Source organism: Hippichthys cyanospilos, chromosome 21, assembly GCF_059441005.1.
Source record: "Hippichthys cyanospilos isolate Australia breed blue-spotted pipefish chromosome 21, RoL_Hcya_1.0, whole genome shotgun sequence".
NCBI lineage: Eukaryota > Metazoa > Chordata > Actinopteri > Syngnathiformes > Syngnathidae > Hippichthys > Hippichthys cyanospilos.
In genome coordinates this window covers 9,436,119-9,455,661 of record NC_142389.1, presented here as the reverse complement: position 1 = coordinate 9,455,661, position 19,543 = coordinate 9,436,119, and the positions used below count along the sequence as shown (strand labels likewise).

Genomic DNA, 19,543 nt, shown 5'->3' with positions numbered 1-19,543 from the left:
TCATAAGAATAGTTCCGCCCACGCGTGAATTATTTCCTACTGATGTTGATTGTCCAGCCTTGTGCTCCCAAACACACACGTTGGCCACTTCAGCATTTTCTACAGTAAAACGTTGTAGCCAATGAACGTTGCTGTTTACTTGTCCTCCTCGGTGCCAAATCAACATGGGATCATGGGTAAAAGCTCCAAATGGTTGACTTTTCACGTTAGGGCCCCTTTAACAGGACCGTTGTGTTTGGGAAGGGTCCGGCCATTGACATTTGCACTCATCCTCCACTCTTCTTTTGTGCATTAAGAAAAATCCTATCCAGGAACCAGAGCAGCTCTGTCATTCATCTTCACGGTAACAACTCCAAACATGGAGCAATGGCAGGACATGATTATTCACGACGAGTAGGTGGGTGGGTGCAACTCACAGATGCGGGAGTACCATATTTACAATGTACAGTGAATGTATCGTAACATGTCCTTTTGTTAAGTGCTTTTAAATTATATTTTCGTATGTAACGTGGACATAAGTGTTTTGTACTCTTGGGGGGAGGGGGGGGGGGGTACTGTCTTTCTATATGAGAAGCTGCTTCAGTGTAAACAGGCACCCGCCTAGTTAAACAAAAAAAAAACAAGCAAAAATAAAGACTGACAGTCAAGTTGCCTTTTCTTAAAAAAAAAACATTCAAATCACTTTGACGAGTTCATTTATTCATGAAGAATTTTGCCATTCACACACATACATACATACATATTAGTGTGCAAATTTGTAAAGCCTGAATAAACAACACTGCCAGGGCTCAACTAATGACAGCAGTGATATGGAGCCATGTAGAGAACATTCATTCATGAGGTCTAAAGGAGCAGTTATTCTACTTTGATGACCCTTAAGTCACAATAGAAACCCGTTTCAGCATTTATTCAATATATTTGATACTCAGATTAAGATCCATGTACTTTTTACTCTTTGTCCTCATCACAGACAACTGTAAGATTTTTTTCCCACCACTATGGCAAATCTTTGCCCACTAGTTGGAAAAAAAAAAACATTACCAGTAAGTCATTTGACTACTTGCGCTGATTTGTCCTACTAGTAAGAGCAAAGCACTGACTAGTAGTATATGAACCTTAAGATGAATATCCAGGATATGGAATAAATGCTCAAACTGCCTTCCAGGTTGTCTTCTCCAAAATCTTCCTACCACCTGAACATAAAGCAGAAAGTGCACAGCAGTCATCAACAAACTGACAGCAGTAACAGTACACATTACACACATTTTCGTATGTACATTACATTCAGAATAAAGCCTTTTTTAGTGCAGATACATTTAAATGTTTTTGTCAGATTTTTTTCTGTTTGTTTTTTTAACACCTTTCCTGAAAAAGAGCAGCGTTCTGGTTTGGAAGCAATCAAGTCCATTTATCGACATCTCCTTTTGCATTTACACTTAAAATATCATTTCTTTACAGCCAAAAGATTTTTTTTTTTTTTTTTAATTATTGTTTTGAACACATACCGGTAATATCCACATGCGCTTACCAAAAGGTGCTTCAGAGGAACAAAGTAGCTTTTAAAAACCAAAGACAAAAATGGAAGCAATGCTTTTTGTGTTGGGAGTATGGAAAGCTGTTTGAGAATTCATTGATGGTAACTTATCGTAGACTTTTATTATTAAAGTTAAACTGCATACGAGTAAGCCAAAATTTGCAGTGGGGGAAAAAAAAAATACACATAAAGCTAGTACTGTACTAGTGCATTGACCATCAACTGGTTATCAAGGATATGAAAAAACTGCCATCACCTGAAACCTGCAAAAAGTGCCGATGATTGTACACAAAACGACACAACCGAACCTCAAACAGTGAACGACACTTGAATTGTCGGGTGGGGGGGTCACTCGATCTGATCGAAGTTGAGCACGTGGCCGTCGAAGTGCGTGAGCACGTGGCGCTCGAAGAGGTGCTGCTGGCAGTCGAGGGGGAACTGCTCGGAGCACACGGGGCAAACCTTCCAGTGGCTCTCCACGTGCTGCTCGAAGCTGCTTTGCTCAAAGTGCGGCGGGAATATCACCTCGCACAGCGGGCAGCGCTTGTGGACTTCAGTGCTGCGGGAATGCCAGGCAACATGGACGAACGTTAGTGGCTTGAAAATTGCGCCGGGTAAAAAATTGGGTAGAGGATCGAGTTGTTGCCGCTGTAGCTTCTTTTGGGCTGAACAAGACCGAATATTAACAGGCCGTTAGACTGAGTGTGGGCGTGTTATTGCAGTACGTTGGGCAGGTGCTTCATAAAAAACGTACTTGGAAAATGAATTAAAAAATTCCCATTTCCATTTCCAACAAGAAATACCACTGGGTCTATATATCCCATAGACACCAAAACTTGTCCAAAAACATGCCGAAGTGAAAATGTTCACCAAATGCCTACAATACAAAGTAATGGGTATATTCAATAGTAACACCCATATATAGCACATATTATCAATATATTTCCGCAGTCCTAGATAATGAATTCACAGGAAATTGTACAACACAACCTGCCTTGTTGACAGTGGGCCCAGCACTGGATTGTTATGTATGTAAAAGTTGTTAGTAGCCACTAGAATCTGTAGATAGGCGTGTAATGAACCGCACTGCAATTTTCTTAAAAAGCCGCGGGACACATTGCCCCAACGGAAGTGAAAGGGTTAAACGGTATATATTATATATGTATAGTGTTCCCTTGCTTGGCTTTTTGTTTTTTTTCAAAGAGCATTACAGCAATGCCTACCCAATGTGCTGCCATAACACTCCCTTGCTCTGTCGAGTAGCATGGAGTCTGAAGCAGTCTAACAGCCTGTTAATACTGTACTCGATCTAGTTCCGCCGCAAATGAAGGATCTTTCGCATCATGTAAGGCCATTTTGGCAACAACTCAACTCTTACAGGTGGTGTGCAAAAGTTTTCAACTTGCTTGACGTGCTTGTTTATATTTACAATAGCATGTTTCAGCTAGTTCATTCACTCGCTGTCTGCTCAGTAAAAATAAATCACTGAAAACTAAAAAATTGACATCAGGCCTCAATTTTTGTTTTAAAAAAAAATGCAAAACTCATCTCGTTTTCACCGACTATCTTGGGATTTGTGTCTTGTCCCATCTGTCATATATGTATATATATTAGGGCTGTCAATGTTTAAACTGCTCAAACTGGAAATTTACGTATTACATAGCGTTGAAGATCTGAGTTAACAAATACAGATGTTCCAAATGAAATACCTCGAATCAAAGCAGAAGCTGCTTCTTGTTTCCCCATGTGTGTTGGGTTGATGGTCACAAGATGGCTGTGCCGCATCACCAGGCTATAACACAATACCACACAACAGCATGAATGCATGGGATTTGACGTCTCAAAGGGGTCAAGAAAAAAAATACGACAAAACGGTTTAGGGCTAAATTTGATCCCGTATCCCTTGTCAAAAGGAATTTGTAATTGCAAGTAGTTGCCACAAGATAGCGCCAATAATACTTAAAAGTGTATTAAATGATTCCAAAGTTTTGGCAAATAAACATTTCTTTACTTACATTGTGAGGCTCCTCAGGAGGGTTCTCCATGGTCTCCGGCGGGCTGGTGCTGCGTGAAGGCTGGATGCAGACGACATCTTTGTCCCAGCCTGGTGCCACCGCGCCCACGTTTGGATTCGGTGGGGTGATGGGAGGGGCGCAGGGAGTGGCGCAAGGCGGGGCCTCGGGTGGAGGGCGGGTCAGTTGCTCTGGAGTTAGCCAGACATCCGTTTGCTGGTCTAAAAAAAAACAAAAAAACACATTGACAGCTGGTTTAGTGTTGCGCGGCGCCATACGATCGATGACCTAGCATGGATCGGTTGCACCTTGAGCGGAGTCGGTGGCGTACGGGTTGCCAAACTGCAGCTCCGCGGGTCTCTGTGGTACCAAAGGTGGCGGCGAGGGGTCCTGAGGGTAGGGCAGCGGGTACCATAGCACCATCCGCTCCCTGACCTCACCCCCTTCCTTGGAGGCGTCCCGCTCCCTTCGCCGACTCACAAAGAGATGCAACTCCTGCGCGGGGTTGGAATTTAGTTAGGGGAGGACGTCAACTCGTCGCCAACTTGAATTTCCTTCCACAGTTTGTGATAATATGTGACGCGCTAGCATTAGTAGGCTACTCATTACTGTAATGGGTGTCAGACTTGGGCTCCCCCCCTCTCACCGACCTCCCCAGATGACTTCATTAGTGCTCTGTTAGCAGGTTTAACATTTAAACCAGGGTTGGGGAGGTGAAACAGACACGCCGCCTGGCATTTGCATGAAAGAGGAGGCAGCTGAGGATATATTAATTAGAGGGGGAAGACAGGTAAGAGGACGACGTGACTAAAGAGCACATGCATGTTCTGAATCAAATCTGAAGATTTAGTGCACCAGAGAGGAAGAAGCGGGAGCAAGATGACTTTAAAATGTGTCTTAATGACTCTCTGTACTCTGGTGTTTATGTCTGAAAAGGCCGCAACTAATGATCATTTGAATCCATTAATCTCCATTTATTTGTAGGATCAGATGGTTAAAAAGCAATTTCTGTCCCTTTATTCCAAAGATTTTTTTTTTCCAAATAGTGCAGAAAAATGCACACAGTTTTTCTTTATGAATGTCTTGTTTGGTATGTATTGTAACTGTGAGAAAGATTGACAAAAAGGTTGATTGTTGTGATTATCAATCTATTTTACCGATAAGCAGTCTGTTTTGTGAAGGAAATCGAAAGGAATCTGATAACTGTCAAGATCGATACCGTATTTTTCGGGCTATAAGCCGCGACTTTTTTCTCATGATTTGAGCCCTGCGGCTTATAGTCCAGTGCGGCTTATCCGCTGTTTTTTTTATAACCGGTCAAGCAATGATGAGATATATATATATATATTAAAAAAAATAAAACTTTCATTCACCATCTTTTTGCATAAATATCTGATGTTATGTCGTGCGGCTTATATACCGGTGCAGCTTATAGTCTGAAAATACGGTATATACATATATGTGTGTATATATATGTGTGTATATATATATATATATATATATATATATATATATATATATATATATATATATACGTATGTATGTTTGTGTGTGTGTCGATACGCACATGGAAAAAAAATGACAAACGATGGATCATCGATTAAGCATTAAGAACCCTGAAATTGTTGGCATCCTCATCCTATATATACAAACACGCACACATATCCCAAAACTCTTAAAACCCCGTTTGGGATGCACTTTTTCTCACACAAAATGATCAATTTTAAAACCAAAAAAATAGCATTATACGAATAAACTGAAGAATGAATGGCCCAGCCCTACCTCCTGCAATCGCTCCTTGTCTTTCAAAGCTTGGGCAAGGTTACGTTTCAACTCCATCACCTCACTGGTCCGCTCCGCCATCTGTACCTAAACACACACACACACACGCAATAGGAAGTTAATAACCGGCAAAAGTGCATTTGCCTCCGGAGTTTTGAGTTCAGCTCGGGAGCGCCTGCAGGGAACCTGAAAGCAAACAATCCCTGATAACGGGAGTTTCATTGTTGATCCGTTATTGATCTGGAGCCGCGGGCCGCCGAGAAACAGGACGGCAGTAAATCTGGGCGACACTGTGGGATAGTGGATGTCTCGCCGTCTCTCGTTTCATCCCATTACAAAGATTCCAAATCCCCTCGGCTCGCTCTCTCTGCTTCATGTCTGTCCGGCCCACTTTCCCAACTCTTGAATTGTGTTTGCTTTCTTGGCCCCCCCATCTCCCAAATTCTCTTTCATCTCCTCTGGTGCCGTCCCCCCCTCCGAGGGATTTATGGCGCAGCATTAGGGGGTGAAGTTCAGGTGGGGAGTCAGCAGAACCGACTGTCTGTCTGTCTGTCTCTCTGGCTTCATCCCCACGGCGCCTGATGTAAACAGTCGTAAAACACGGCAGTCGCCCCACCCCCCCGCTCGGCCATTAAGGACGACCGAGGCCCTCGACTCAGACAGGAGGTCCGATCAAAGACGGAGGGGGAGAGCCTTTTGCTTAGAGCGCCGATAAACACGCTCGCTCTCATGGCGATCAAAAGTCGTTAACTCAAAAACTCGGGCTTGTCATAAGCATACTGACTTTAAACCTGCTCGGTAACTCAAATAATGTCAACTAAGATTTATCCTATTGTCATTATATGAACTACAGCAACCCTACGCAAGATCGGTTCAACAATTTGTCATTCCTTCAACCCGCTCCAATGTCACAAAATGGCATCAAAAAATTGTAAAGTAGTACTCTGACCAAGAATTAGGCAGTATACGCACATTATAGAGAAATAATGGGTGGAATTATTTGGTAAGCAATTAAAAAATGTGAAAACAAAATGTTTTATCATTTAAAATCGTCAAACTAGGCATATCTTTTAGCAAATCAGGCTATTCTTAATTGCCTAAGTATGGTAAACTCGAAATGCAGATTTTCAAGGTGTTTCTAAACTTTTGACTGATACTATACAACGCTCATATGTTGGCAACATGAATTGCAAGTTTCACCGTTTCATCCAATTAATTATAAATATAGTTAAGTATTGTTGTAAATTACAATTGGTTTAAACTGTATAGCTCCTAATTTGTGTATTTATTGTCGAACAAAAAAAGGAATTTGAAATTCTAATGATTTGAAAATAAAAATCAATTTGCAGACAAAAATCATGGAAATGTAGTTCTAAAAGAAAGTTTGCAAACAAGCTAATTTATATTTTTAAAAAAAACATTTTTAAGTGTCGGTTGTGTCTAGAAATAAAACTATATATTGTTTGTATACAGGATTCTGAAATTTTGCCTTCAAGTTTAAAAACTTTGATTGTGATTTCAAAACTTGGTTGAAATTTGAAAGTTTTGAAGTTTTATTTGCAAATGTTTTGCGGTTGTATTTCTTTTTTGCAAAGGAAAATCCTGAACTCGCAAAGCAAATTTTTAAAAACTTGAAAGCAAAAATTCAAATATTGCTTTTGTTCACAAATGTTTTAATTACAATTATTATTGTTCGTTTGTTTGACTGAAAATAGAGCAATTTTTTTTTTTAATCTATAGCCAGCTAGCGCAAAACTCATACATTTTTGTTGGTGAACTAGGCGAAGACAAATCTATAACGCATTTATTGTTCACGTATGAAAATGTATCTTTTTGCATAATATTCAACTGTTTTGGGATTGTATCACATTTATATGTACCATAATTAATGAGATCCGACAGAGAGCAAAATGCTTTGTTTGACTGAGAAATTCAATTAACTCTTTCAGCGCCATGGATGAAAATTCTCGTCTTTTAAAATAGTAATAAAAATAAAATTCTCATCCAATACGTTTTTTATGGAGGGTAGCTGACACCCCGGACTTGTGCTTATCTAACATTAAGCCAATTGAGCACTGTAGTGATAACTGTGGCCATTGGATGGCAGTGTTTCCATACATACTACACATACATTATATACTCGTAATTTTAAGGTATGGAAATCTTTCGTACGATACCACCAATGTTTACATAGACATAGCACACAATGTCGGCCTTGAAAAATGAGTGGAAATATGCCTTGCCTTTTTCCGACAATACTTGGCACCGAAAGAGTTAATTAAGCTCATGTTTAATATTGTGTTTAGAATTGGCAGCGCAGCTTATGAGATCTCTTTGCAGTGTGACCTGATGTGGCATAAAAATATGAAATAGTACAATAAACAGCTCACTCTAAATCGCTCTTCCTCATTGGCCAGACGCTGTTTGAGAGTCTCATTAATGGCGCACTGCTCCTTCCACTTCTCCTCCATCAGCGCCAGCTCCTCCTCCACAGAGTTGCTCTGCTCCGGCTCTGTCGTTTCTTCTCCCCCTCTTCTGGTTTCCTCCGTCTCCCCCTCCTCCGCTTCCGCCCGCTCGGCCTCGCCGCCCGCCCACTTGGGCTCCACCTCCACCCAGCTCGTCAGCCGCAGGCTTTCCTCCCTCCTCTCGTCCTCTCCCCGCTTCGCATCTCGCTCCTTCTCTGCCTGCTTCTCTTCAATTCCTGTGCTGCTGCCTGTACATTCCTGGTTTTCAAATTCGGTGCTGATTGTCAAGGTAGAGGCTTCTTGGAGGTTTCCTGCAACCAAAAAAAACCACAATTTCCTCGATTATTTTGTAAAGACTCCTTTGACTCAAGTAAGTATGCATACCAAATGTAAGTGAAAAAACGAGTTCAAATATAATAGTACTTAAATTCCCTATAATAAGCAGACAACATGAGCAAAACATTTTCATGCTGTTTTGCGCAGGAAAAAAAAAAAAAAATCAAGCCAGCTGGAAGGCCCTCAGAGTAAGCCGCACTGCAAACTGTCAAAACCACAAGCTGTGATTTATCGGTATGTTGGAAGCCCGTTGACACAAGGTATGCGCTTTCAAGTTGTTGATATTTTCCCCAGGTTGCCTTAGCTCACCTGTACTTTTCATGACAAAAGAAGGTGAAAGAGCTGGAGGGAGTGAGGTGTTACTCTTACATTCCATCACCTTTTCAATAAAAAAGGCTTTTTTTTTTTTAGTATATTTCTGAAAACTGAGGCAAATAGGGATTGTTTTTTATTCTTGTGTCATACTTGACCTGTTTATCTAGGAATGTGGTTTTTTTTAAGCAAAAAAAGGGTTTTGTTGAAATTTAAGTTATTAATTTTAAGAGGGCGATAATCAGCAATTTGACAGCTTATTTTATGCTGTTATATTGTTAAAAGAACACAACTTATTTAGCCACAACTCAAATATTGTTCATGTTTAATTAATACTTAAAAAAAACACATTTTTCCTCTTTCTGCCGACTGATGTTTGACATCACATGGTTCAGCTTGTGTCACATGCTCAACAAATGAGCCGTGATTGGCCGTTACCTGAGCACTGCACACAAGTGATGTCATGTTCAGTATTTTAGTGTATTCATTGTACATAAAAATTGATTGATCACAGCGCAACTGTTTTCTGGGTTTGGCCATGTGACATTTGAAAGCTGAGCCGTAATTGGTTGTTAGCTGTACCCTGAGTATATGTAATGTCATTAAACACGTGCACAACAAGTGTTAAAATGTTTTAACCCTTGTGCAGTGTTTTGACCATTTTTGAGTCATTTTCTTACACATAATTCTCGTAGTATTTTAGCCATGGTAGTGTTATAACTAAGTGGTCGTGGCAAATTGATCTTGCACCATCTGGGTAAAATTTCAGCTCCCTGCTGTTCTTTTAATGCTTTCATACTACACAAGGGTGAATGGTATTAAAACATAGTACAAAAAATAAATTCGCTATAAATTATAGACAAAATATTAACCTTAAAATAAATAAGTTTAGAATCTTTTTCAATAAAAATTGTGAATTCATCAAAGATTGTGTTTCCATGGATGTTTGGGCAAAGAGGGTCTACTTATGACTAAAGTTAATGTTAAAGGGCACATTTTTAGTTCCTAGAAACACTTTTAAAATTCCCTTATGAAATGTTAATGTTATAGTCGACCATCATACCTGCTGTGGGCGAATCAGGACTCGGGGTGGAAGGTTCCAAAACCGTCTCGGTCGATGCATTTCTCTTGTGCTCCTGCGCACGGGAAACCATATGCAAATATGTGGAGGCGTAATGTTTGCTGTGTCTATCTGGTTTCACCGCACACTTACTCACCGCGTGCGACTCGCTCATGTTCAATTTGGCCACCTGCCTGCGGAGCCGCTGGCACTCTCGGTATTTTTCCTTGTAGTGCTCGGCCGCCATGTGGAGGCGGAGCTTCAGTTCCTCCACCTCCCTCTGCAGCTCCGCTTCCACTTCTGAGACTATCACAACACTGGGCGCCAGCTCGCCATTGGTCCCAACACCCTGAGAGGAAAAAAATATTCAAACTGAAAATGCTATACATAAATAGATAGATACCTGCAATCGAATGTCTGGACTTTAAAAAAACACAAAAAAACAAAAAAAAAACATAAAACCACGTCTTTGGGAGTGAATGTATTTACTGACCACTTCGCTGTGTGCAGAGCTCCTCATGCGGTCCAGCTGGCTTTCCATGCGTTGGCACTCGGCCTGCGCTTCAGTCAGGCTGGCGCGGAGCTTGTCGGCTTCCTGGCGGGCTCGGTACAGTTCCGCCACGGAGTGGTCCCGGGCGCCGGCCGAGTCGCGGAGCTCCGATGCCAACGAGGCGGCTCGCTGGCGGGATGCGGCCAGCTGCTTCTCGGCCTGACGGAGATGCTCGCGCACCTGCGTCAGCTCGGCCTGAAGAGGCGGGGACACAATTTGGCATTTTCAGTCATTCATTTTTATTCTAAATTGAGTTAGCATTAGTTTTAGCTATATGTATATATGTTGTGTATTTATATATTAATTAACAATCAAAACTTTGGAAACACCCTTGTGTTTATCAATTACTGTAGTACTTTTGTACTCAAAGTAACTGATTTCTTTAGTACTTAATAACAATCATTTTAGTACTTATCTCAAATGATCAATTACTTTGACAGTTAATCACTTAAAAGTAATCAAATACTTAAGTACTTAATTTATTGATTTATTAATTTATTGTATTTTTTAGACACTTTTAGCCAAACTGAGAAAAAAAAAAACCTTTTTACAGTATTTTTACAGTATATACAAAGGCTCGTCCAAATTTTGAGCTTTGTGTTTTTTATATTCTGTTTCTTCCTTCATTGTGTGCAATTCTGGACTGTACCCAGAAAGGGCTTTAAACATTGGTCACAAATACCTTGTCAGCTTTGAGCGCAAGCAACTCTTTCTCCAAATTGTCCCGCTGGTCCACGCAACTCCTGAGCCTCTCCAGCTCTTCTTGGAACTGAGCAATCATCACCTCCCGGTTGAGCGCCACTGCCTTTAGCATTTGCAGCTCGGCGCTCAGCTTGGTGTTCTCCAGCTCAGTGCTGCGCAAATGGGCCTGCGCAAGTGTTTCTTAGAAACAACTCAGACGGGCAACTTTTTTGGTCCTAAAGTTGTTATTCCTCACCTTGCAGAAGTCCCTTTCGTCCTTCTCGTTCTTTAGCTGGCTGTCCAGGTTGTCTCGCTCTGTTGTTAGTTTCATCAGACGGTCACGCAAGCTAAAGAGTAACGGAGTGCAGTAACGAAACAGAAATGGCTGATGGTCATTTGCAGAGTTCCTACCACTCACCAATCCAGCTCAGTCTCTTTCTGCAGGCCTCTCTGTGTGACTCCCAACAGGTCCTCCTCAAGCTGTCGCACCCGGTCCGTCGCCTCCGTCAGCTTCCTCCTCACCTCCTCCCGCTCCTCCGACAGACACTGGGAGGAGCGCAGGAGCTCCTGAGGAACACAGATGTTGACTGAAAATCATGACATTGGAATTGGCGGCATGATTCAGCAAAGAAACAACCTTCTGGAAGTCTCAAGTTTCCATTCCCAGCAGCCAAAAACGTTCAAATTGTAATGTAATTGTAAAAAGTGATTAGACAGTGTGCACCATTAAAAGATCAATGTGCTAAAACGTTAAACGTTTACTCAAAACTAAGGATTTCAACTTGGCAACATTCAAACAACATAGCTGTAACTTCATAGATCTTTGTGCTACCACCATGTATCTTATAGAATTTTAAAAGGAATTAAGTGTATAATTACAATATATCAACATATTCAATTTTCATTAAGCCTGGTTTATGAAAATACATCGAACTCACCTACATACATTTACCTCTATAAATAAACACAAATATATATATCTATATATATATATATATATATATATATATATATATATATATATATTTATGTAAGAAATATATGCATTTATATCTATGTATATAAAAATAATTATATATTTATTTTTCTATATACATACATAAATACATATTTTTCACACATACATATATATGGATGTATAAAAATGTATTTATATATGTATAAATTTAAATAAATATATACGTATATGTTAAGCCCACTTTCAAAAGGCATTTCAAGCTCAACATGATAAATCACAGTAGTGGTATGTCGCGTCGTGCGATAAATGATCTCCTGTCAGTTTTTTCTTTGTGATGCATGTCCTGAGGAAACAACTCGTTTGAACTTGTGTGTCAACCAGTAGCAAAAAGCAGTATATCAAGCGTAACTAAGATTTGTTGTCACTAAATGAGTGATCTTACACACCCTCAATTGTAATTTATGGTGCATGCAAACACGCACACACATAGCTGCACTAGGTAAGACTAACACCTTAAGTGGACATGCAAACAGGTTTTTTTTTTTTTTTTTTTTTTTATATACAGTAATATTTTCTATGCACACCCACTTGTCCAAAATTCAGATATAATTGTAGTTGTGGAATAAAAATTAAGTAACCAAATTCCTCCATAGTTAACTCATCAGGCGACTATTTTGTCACTTGATGTTAACAGAAAATGACATCACAGTTGCTCAGAGCTGAGGAAACAACCAATCAAGGATCATCTGGTTTCTGGGTTTGGTCATGTGACATTTATCAAGCTGAGGCGTGATTGGCCGTTACTTTAGCCCTGAGTAACTATGGTGTCATTTTCAGTCAACAGCCACAGGCAAAATGGCTGCCCCAAGATAGCTTAAAACACTTGGAATTTACTGCTTAAATTCGCGTTCCACAAATGCAGTATTAACCACAATACTATGTTTAAACTAGTGTAGCTGTGTAGAACATTATTGTCACAATAATATTTGGCTTGACTTCCACTTTAAAACCCAGAGGCTATGTCTTTTAAGAGCTTGCCTGTTCAAAAATCACGATGATTTTTTTTTTTTTTTTTTTAATGGCTGCTGTTTGGGAAACACTTTAGCAGTTCATAAAAACCTTATAAAAAGTTTTGTCATAAAATTAGCAGCCGCAAAAAATGTACTTAGCATCAAGTAAAACTCAAAAGGATATTTTCATCAGGCGTGACAGGCCTACTGTAAAATAAATGTGGACAGGCGCGCACACAGGTCGTATATCTACGTAAGGAGGATGAATGAAAGGCAGGCTGGTAATAACAGAGTGTGCGTATTACCCCGTAATTTACGGCGACTTTGCCCTTCGTAAAAAGAGCAACTAAAAACTCAAAGCAGCATGCTTTCACTTTGGGGCTGTAACGGACGGCGCCACTAGAGGGCGATAGCACACAAGAAGCAAATGATAGGGTTACATCTTCCAGCTAAACCATTTTGTTAAATTAGGCATCCGTACTGATAGCAAACATTTTATGACTTTCACCAGTATAATAAAAAATACAACATTTTTCTTACAAACATGACGTGATTTAACGATATTATGAAAAATGGCCTCTGTGTTAGCAAATCCTGCATTTTAAATTAAAAGTGGAAAGGGAAGAAATAAAATGGTGAAAAAGCCATCGCGTGACTGAGCGGTGTTTGTCCCTCAATCTGGGAAGGGCAGTTTTGTGGACTACCCTCCTCCCATTCCACACGTGGCCGAAAAGACTTTGCGGGCATAATGAGCATTTGTGTATGTCTGTTTGTGTGTGTGTGTGTGTGTCTATGTCAGGGAGCCCGGTGGACCCAAATGTGTATGAGTGCACGTTTGACGTGATGTTTGTTAACTCTGCGGTTGCAATGGCATCATTCCTGACGCCAGATGCCCGGGAAATCGGAGTCGCAATTTGGTTCTAGCCCACTGAGCTGGGTCGTTAAAGCCGCAGACAAAGACTGACGTGCGCACACAAACACACATGCTGTAACTAATCGTGTGTCTCTTGAGTTTGGATGCAGATTATTCATAAATCCGGTGCCTTTGAAGAATTTAGACCTGTGATCACTGGTGAGGAACCGGCTCCAGCTACATTATGTGTGTGTCTGTGTAAACACACTTGCACACCTAAAAAAAAAAAAAAAAAAAAAGTACATACGCCACTTTGTCGCTTTCATTCTTGCACAGGCTTTCCGTTTGTGAAATATTTACAGCAGAGGTCTCCAACTTTTCTTTACGCCATAGACCAGTTCACCTATAGCAAAGATTTTAACAGCTAGCATAGCAACATTAAAAACGGAAACGTTCCACATCACAGATCCAGATCACATCTGTACTTGCCCAAAAAGCTGTATGTTTTTGTAATTGGTGGAGCCTGACAAAATGATTGACCTACATTAGCACTTCAGACTTTGTATTTATCTATCTTATATTGATACATTTCACACTAAAAACAATTGGGTCAAAAAAATAACCCAAATTGAGGGATGAAACTATTTGGTTATTCATTTAGCCCAAAAAGTTGGGTTAAAACACAATTTTGGCTTGTTATTGTTGTTTGGTCAAAATGAACTGACTTAAATAGACTAAAGACGTTCGATGCAGGGTTGATTTTGAGGATATTTGTATATTTCAGGGTTGATTTTTAGGATATTTGTATATTTTATATTCCACAGCCTGCAAAAAAAAATGTTTAATTCGTGTGATCGAACCTTTTGGTTTAAAACTATAACCCAATCCCTTTATAACCCATTTTAGGTTAGTTTTGATTAACCCTTTTTAGAGTGAACAACCTAAAACATAAACAATGCCATGCTTCCTCTCTCTGTTGTAAAGTCAAACAATTACAATAGAGTAATGTGACCGACCTGCAATTGATATCTTAATTGTTGTAGATTTGAGGACTTCATTGATGGCCCCATTACACATGACAGGCTTGCTATTTTTTGGTTAATTCTCTCGTTGCGGCCAGTTGGTCGGAGACCGCTGATTTTCAATCCACACCAAGTCTAGCCTGACAAATAGTGTATTTGCAGCTGTAATATCCCACCTGATTGTGTGTGCGCAGCAGGCAACACGTCTCCCTCTCTTGCTCCCGCTCCCGGGTAAGTCGCTTCTGCTCATCCTGCAGCTGCTGCTTTTCTTCCTGGAGGAGCCGCATGGCATTCAGGAGCTCCCTGCGCTCCTGCTGCGCCTCTTCCACGCGCTGCCAAACAGTGATAATGATCATAGTTTTTATTGTATAACATTTTGCGGTGTGTGTGTCCAGAGCTGAAAACAACAGAATGGACTGTAATTCATACCTCCAGCAGGCCGGTTTTGGTTGTGACCACTAGTATGTCTGAATTGCTGTCATCTTCACTGACTGTCAGCAGCTCCTCGGTGGGTGTGGCTGACCTGAACTGGAAGGGTGTGCTGGCCCCTCTAATGTCACCGCCATGTGTCACGTAACAGAACTGGTAAAATTCCCCATCAGACTTGGGAACATAATAGCCTACAAGATATAACAATGGATCTATTAGTGGCATTGTGTTACCTAACCAACTGCTGGAATTGTAACACATGATTTTCTATGATAACAAAGTTATGACGTATATTTGGAACAGTCAAGCTATTGTGTTAAAGGCAAACTTGTCATTTTTGAAAAATTAATGTTTCATGTACTACCGCTTGTCTGCACAGAACATTCTGATTAGTAGAATATGATAAGTGCCGCGAGTGGAGACCTGAGCAGCTGTGGTCATTTTCCGTCAACACCAAGTGGCAAAATGGCCACCACCTATGGCTTTAAAATAGGCAGATTTTGCTGCTTAATTCATATACAAACTGAATATTAATCTTAATGCCATGTTTGGATGAGTAGGTAAAATAGAAAATATTAGTGTAAAAAAAAAAAAAAATCAAACATTTTCTTTGAAGTACATTCAAACTTCCATTTATCGCAGAGATGATGTTCCACTTGGAGTAGATGTTATGTCCAAAGATAATATGAAAGCAAAAGAAAAAAAGAAATCACGTTACCCCACCACACTTTTTAAACATATTGTGAATGGTTCAGAATACAAAATTACAAATAAGTACAAGTAATGAAAGCGTACTTTAAACATCCATGGAAAAAAAAGTACATTAAAAAAAATGCGGGTCCACAATTAACTATTTGCCTTATTTTGAGAAGGCTATGTTGTATGCAAATTGGAATTTAGATTAAATTATGATTTTTAAATTGTATTCCCCACTCCCAAAGCCTGCTGCTGTCATTTTTCCCTATCCCAGTTGGCCAATGGACACGTAAGTGCAGGAAATCCGTCTGCAAACCGCTTTTACTGACTAGTGACACACCACAGCATGGGCTCATATTTTCATTGTGTAATATCTGACCATTGCATGCACAGTAAAAGTAGTTTGCAGGCCCTTACTTTGTGTGTGTGTGTGTGGTTTCAGAGGTGCTTAGGTCCCAGGCCGACATGTGCGGTTATGTTTCCTTATTAAATAAAAGTGCTGCTTTTTATATGCATCATAAAATTTTGAAGGGACTTCGGAAAAGCCTGGGTCTGCGTGCTGGCTTAAATCGAAGCGTGTGTGTATAAGTGTGGCTTCTGTACCTTGAAACACAACAGTCCTGTGCACAGTACTTCCTGGTTCATATTTTTCAGGCATGGGGGACCACAGGAAAGTGTAGTAATCTCTAGCTGTGCTCCAGCCCACCTGAGGACGCACAACATACATGCAGGGTAATGTCTTTTTTTTTTTTTTTAAAGATTCAGGAGTCACCAGTAGCACTTAAATCTAGCAACAACACAGATGCGTTTTTGTGTTTGTTTTTTTTTGTTGTTTTTTTGGGGGGAGGCTAGCCCACACCAAAAATTAGAACAAAAAAAAAAAAAACTTTTTTGTCTTGGCCCAGGATGGCCTTCCGCCAGCTCAGCTTGTTCGCTCACGCGTGTTTGCAGAACAGCAAGAAGACATAAATAATTTTGCTAATTGCAGAGTGAAGTTAACTGACATTCGCTTTGGTATGGTGTGGAATTCCAGCGCAGCAGTGATGTTATAAAGTAATCACAGGCACGGTGACTATCAATCATTCAGCCAAGGTGTGAGGGAACAGCTCGATGACACCTAAATTATACTCTTGCTCGACGGGTTTCTCCCCTGCTTGCCCGACAAACATGCCACGACCAACATCCTCCACAGGGCTTTTTTAGACAGCTGTTGGCTTCATCACATTTAAACTAAATCAACATTTGAGCAGAGAAATGTATTAAAGGGTTGATAGGAAAACTACTTGAAGACAAAAGTTGACAAGAGTGTACAAAGCTGCGGTTTATAGGCAGTACACACACATGCACGGCAGGCCGTGAACACTTTCAGCCACTAGGAGGCGTCGGTGCACAACACAATTAAACCATGTCAGGCTGTGCAATGTTGAGTCATCCTTGCATCCAGCTTGCTTCCTCTCTCACTAAAACAAACGTGAATTGTACTTAATGTTGTTGGGAATGTTTTTACAACACTTCGATACTCCAGAACTGTGCGAGAGCACGAATACAGACATCATACGTATTCTCCAACATGAGGCCCTAACCATCAAAGACTTTAATTAGCGCGGATTACGACAAGTCATTTTCCAATCGACTTTTTCCAAATAAACATCCAACAACTTTATTCCTTTTTAATTGAGCCAGCCGATTTGAAGTAGACATCCTCAAATAAACGATAAAATGTTTGCCATTTGACTTTATGAGGACGTTTAGTTTCTTACTTTACATTTCCTGTTAATTAGGTCTAAGATTGCACAAGCTTGATACAAGAGTAAAATGAGAGGGTGGGGAAAAGGAAATAGAGATGAGATTGATGAGAGGGACAAAAATAGGGAAAGGAAAGATGTCCTAATAAGAAAATGTTTGCGGCCCCCCCAGTGGGACCTGCTGCATCTAGTCAAGCGTGTTCACATTTTGTGCTTGCAAAGCCACCACACCAAAGCTTGTGGTGACGCTTCTGCAGTGTAGTGACAAGTTGAGCCATTAGTGCAGAGGCAGATGTTAATGTGTAAATTACAGGTGAGAATGAATGTCAAAGATCCGCAAAGTTGTGTAATTATTTAAAACCTCCACAAAATGTAATTAATGCACTAAATTACTCTTTAAGGTTATATAGTAAGATCACTGTTAAAAAAAACATACGTGTTTAGATTTTGAGTACGAGCCTAAATTGCGTGGATATTACTTTTTTTTTTATGTAGTATGAATCAAAAATGTGTGGCTTTGAATATTTTCCTTGTGAGTACGAACCAAAATTGTGTTTGAATTTTTTTCCCGTGACTACAAATCTAAAACCTGAAACTGCAAAGTCTTTTCAATGCAACTCTCACTTGTAAAACTACTAAGCTACACTATACACGACTTCACGTCCGTGCACGAATTTCTCATGTGGATTACCGTCTGCGGATACGACTGTTCTGTGAGTTTGAGTCACAATATGCAAAATGAGATGACATCACGCCAAGCTACGGTTACAAAGGGTTAAACACGCATGTCTTTTGGATAGTGATCTTACCCCATACAGAATAAGCATATGATTTACCTTAAAAATGCCCACCCAGTCTTTGGGGTGAGGTGTTATGTAAGGGGTGAGAGTGTAGCGACACTCTAAGGGTGCCTGAGGCAGGAAACTTTTGCCAACATTCTGGAAGATGACATGGGCAAAGTTGGACGTTTCCATGATACTGACGCTGCTGCCAGGTGAGGAATCCACCACCTGGAACGAGGACATTGTATCCGCCTGCCGTTCACTTCATTGGTCTTTGGAGGAAAAGAAACACAGGACCAAAAGCATCAGAAAAACAGTTGCTTTCGTGTGAGTGCACATTAAACACACATGAACAAAAACTTTGGGATAGCATTCATCTTATATAAGGTATAAGATAAAAGGACCATGCCTAATACTTAATTGAGTGTTTGTTCATTGCTAATATTTCTGTTGATCCGTGAGAAAAGTATAAAACCACTGCAATATATGACACAAGAGACATCGACTAATATTAACACTGCACTAAGTACTAAATTTCCAAATTATGTTTCATTATAAACATTTGTTGCTGCCACTTTCAAAATCAACAGAACGTAAGCAGTCTGTTCTATAAACAATTTACGTATATACAAAAAGCTGAGGTAAACAAATGAGAAGTTCTAATAAACTGTTAAACATTGGATACCCTAGCAGTACCCAATCCTGATTCCTTGATATTGAAGCTAGGCTATCCACTATACGCGTCCTCGACTTTTGAAGGCATCCGATCTTGACACAACTATACAGACGTCATAAGTATATTGGCTAAGCAGCTAACACTAGCTTGGGAACAGGCCATGTCAAGTCATTAGCAAGCTAAACATTGCACTCGTGACGAGGCTAACACACAGAATGTCTCGACTCACGCGTGCCAATTTGTCTTCCAAATTCAATAGTACCCATTTTAAAACACTCCGATTGTGAAACCGGGGAATACCTCACTGGCAATCGTTGTTTTGGCCCCTGTCCCACTGTCTGTGATGTTGTGAAAGCGCAGATTATGATGATGGTGCGCCGCTTCCTGAAAGCAAACGTTGGACAACTTCCGGGATGAAGAGGCGACTACGGATGCTGAGACTGTAAAAAGATTGATGAAACGAATTTTTAATTAAAGCTAATTCTTTTAGTCATTAATCATATAAATCCACGCCGAAGCGATAATATAAAATATATTACGTATTTTTCGAAGTAATATAATTTAAGATAGGAAACAAAGAATAGCCCGCCTTTAGCTCATTCCCATTGGCTGTTTTGATAATCCTCTAACTGCAATTGGT

At 40.2% G+C, this 19,543-nt stretch overlaps 1 protein-coding gene across 3 annotated transcripts; it reads right to left on the bottom strand.

The window, feature by feature from the left end:
* Positions 1-678: 678 nt before the first annotated feature.
* Positions 679-19,313, bottom strand: tax1bp1a (Tax1 (human T-cell leukemia virus type I) binding protein 1a). 3 transcript variants are annotated; one of them, XM_088404703.1, is made up of 17 exons: positions 19,209-19,313; positions 18,282-18,499; positions 16,304-16,406; positions 15,005-15,195; positions 14,752-14,907; positions 11,151-11,299; positions 10,989-11,079; positions 10,734-10,919; positions 9,995-10,246; positions 9,659-9,850; positions 9,505-9,577; positions 7,719-8,104; positions 5,329-5,415; positions 3,855-4,041; positions 3,550-3,767; positions 3,244-3,326; positions 679-2,093 (listed from the first exon to the last, which is right to left on the bottom strand). In XM_088404703.1, exons 2-17 carry the CDS (start codon positions 18,468-18,470, stop codon positions 1,883-1,885), a joined length of 2,754 nt encoding a protein of 917 aa, XP_088260829.1. In that variant the 5' UTR covers positions 18,471-18,499; positions 19,209-19,313; the 3' UTR covers positions 679-1,882. The 3 variants fall into 3 exon arrangements, with proteins under 3 accessions (XP_088260829.1, XP_088260828.1, XP_088260826.1); XM_088404702.1 differs by having other exon boundaries at positions 19,204-19,304; XM_088404700.1 differs by having other exon boundaries at positions 19,133-19,289.
* Between the last annotated feature and the right edge of the window lie 230 nt (positions 19,314-19,543).

Excerpts from the sequence above, each read along its gene's own strand:
- tax1bp1a (XM_088404703.1), bottom strand. The coding sequence starts at position 18,470 with ATGTCCTCGTTCCAGGTGGTGGATTCCTCACCTGGCAGCAGCGTCAGT. Across the intron at positions 5,416-7,718 it reads ATGAGGAAGAGCGATTTAGA|GTACAGATGGCGGAGCGGAC; the intron begins GTGAGCTGTTTA and ends GTGTGTGTTTAG. Across the intron at positions 4,042-5,328 it reads ACAAGGAGCGATTGCAGGAG|GAGTTGCATCTCTTTGTGAG; the intron begins GTAGGGCTGGGC and ends AACCCCGCGCAG.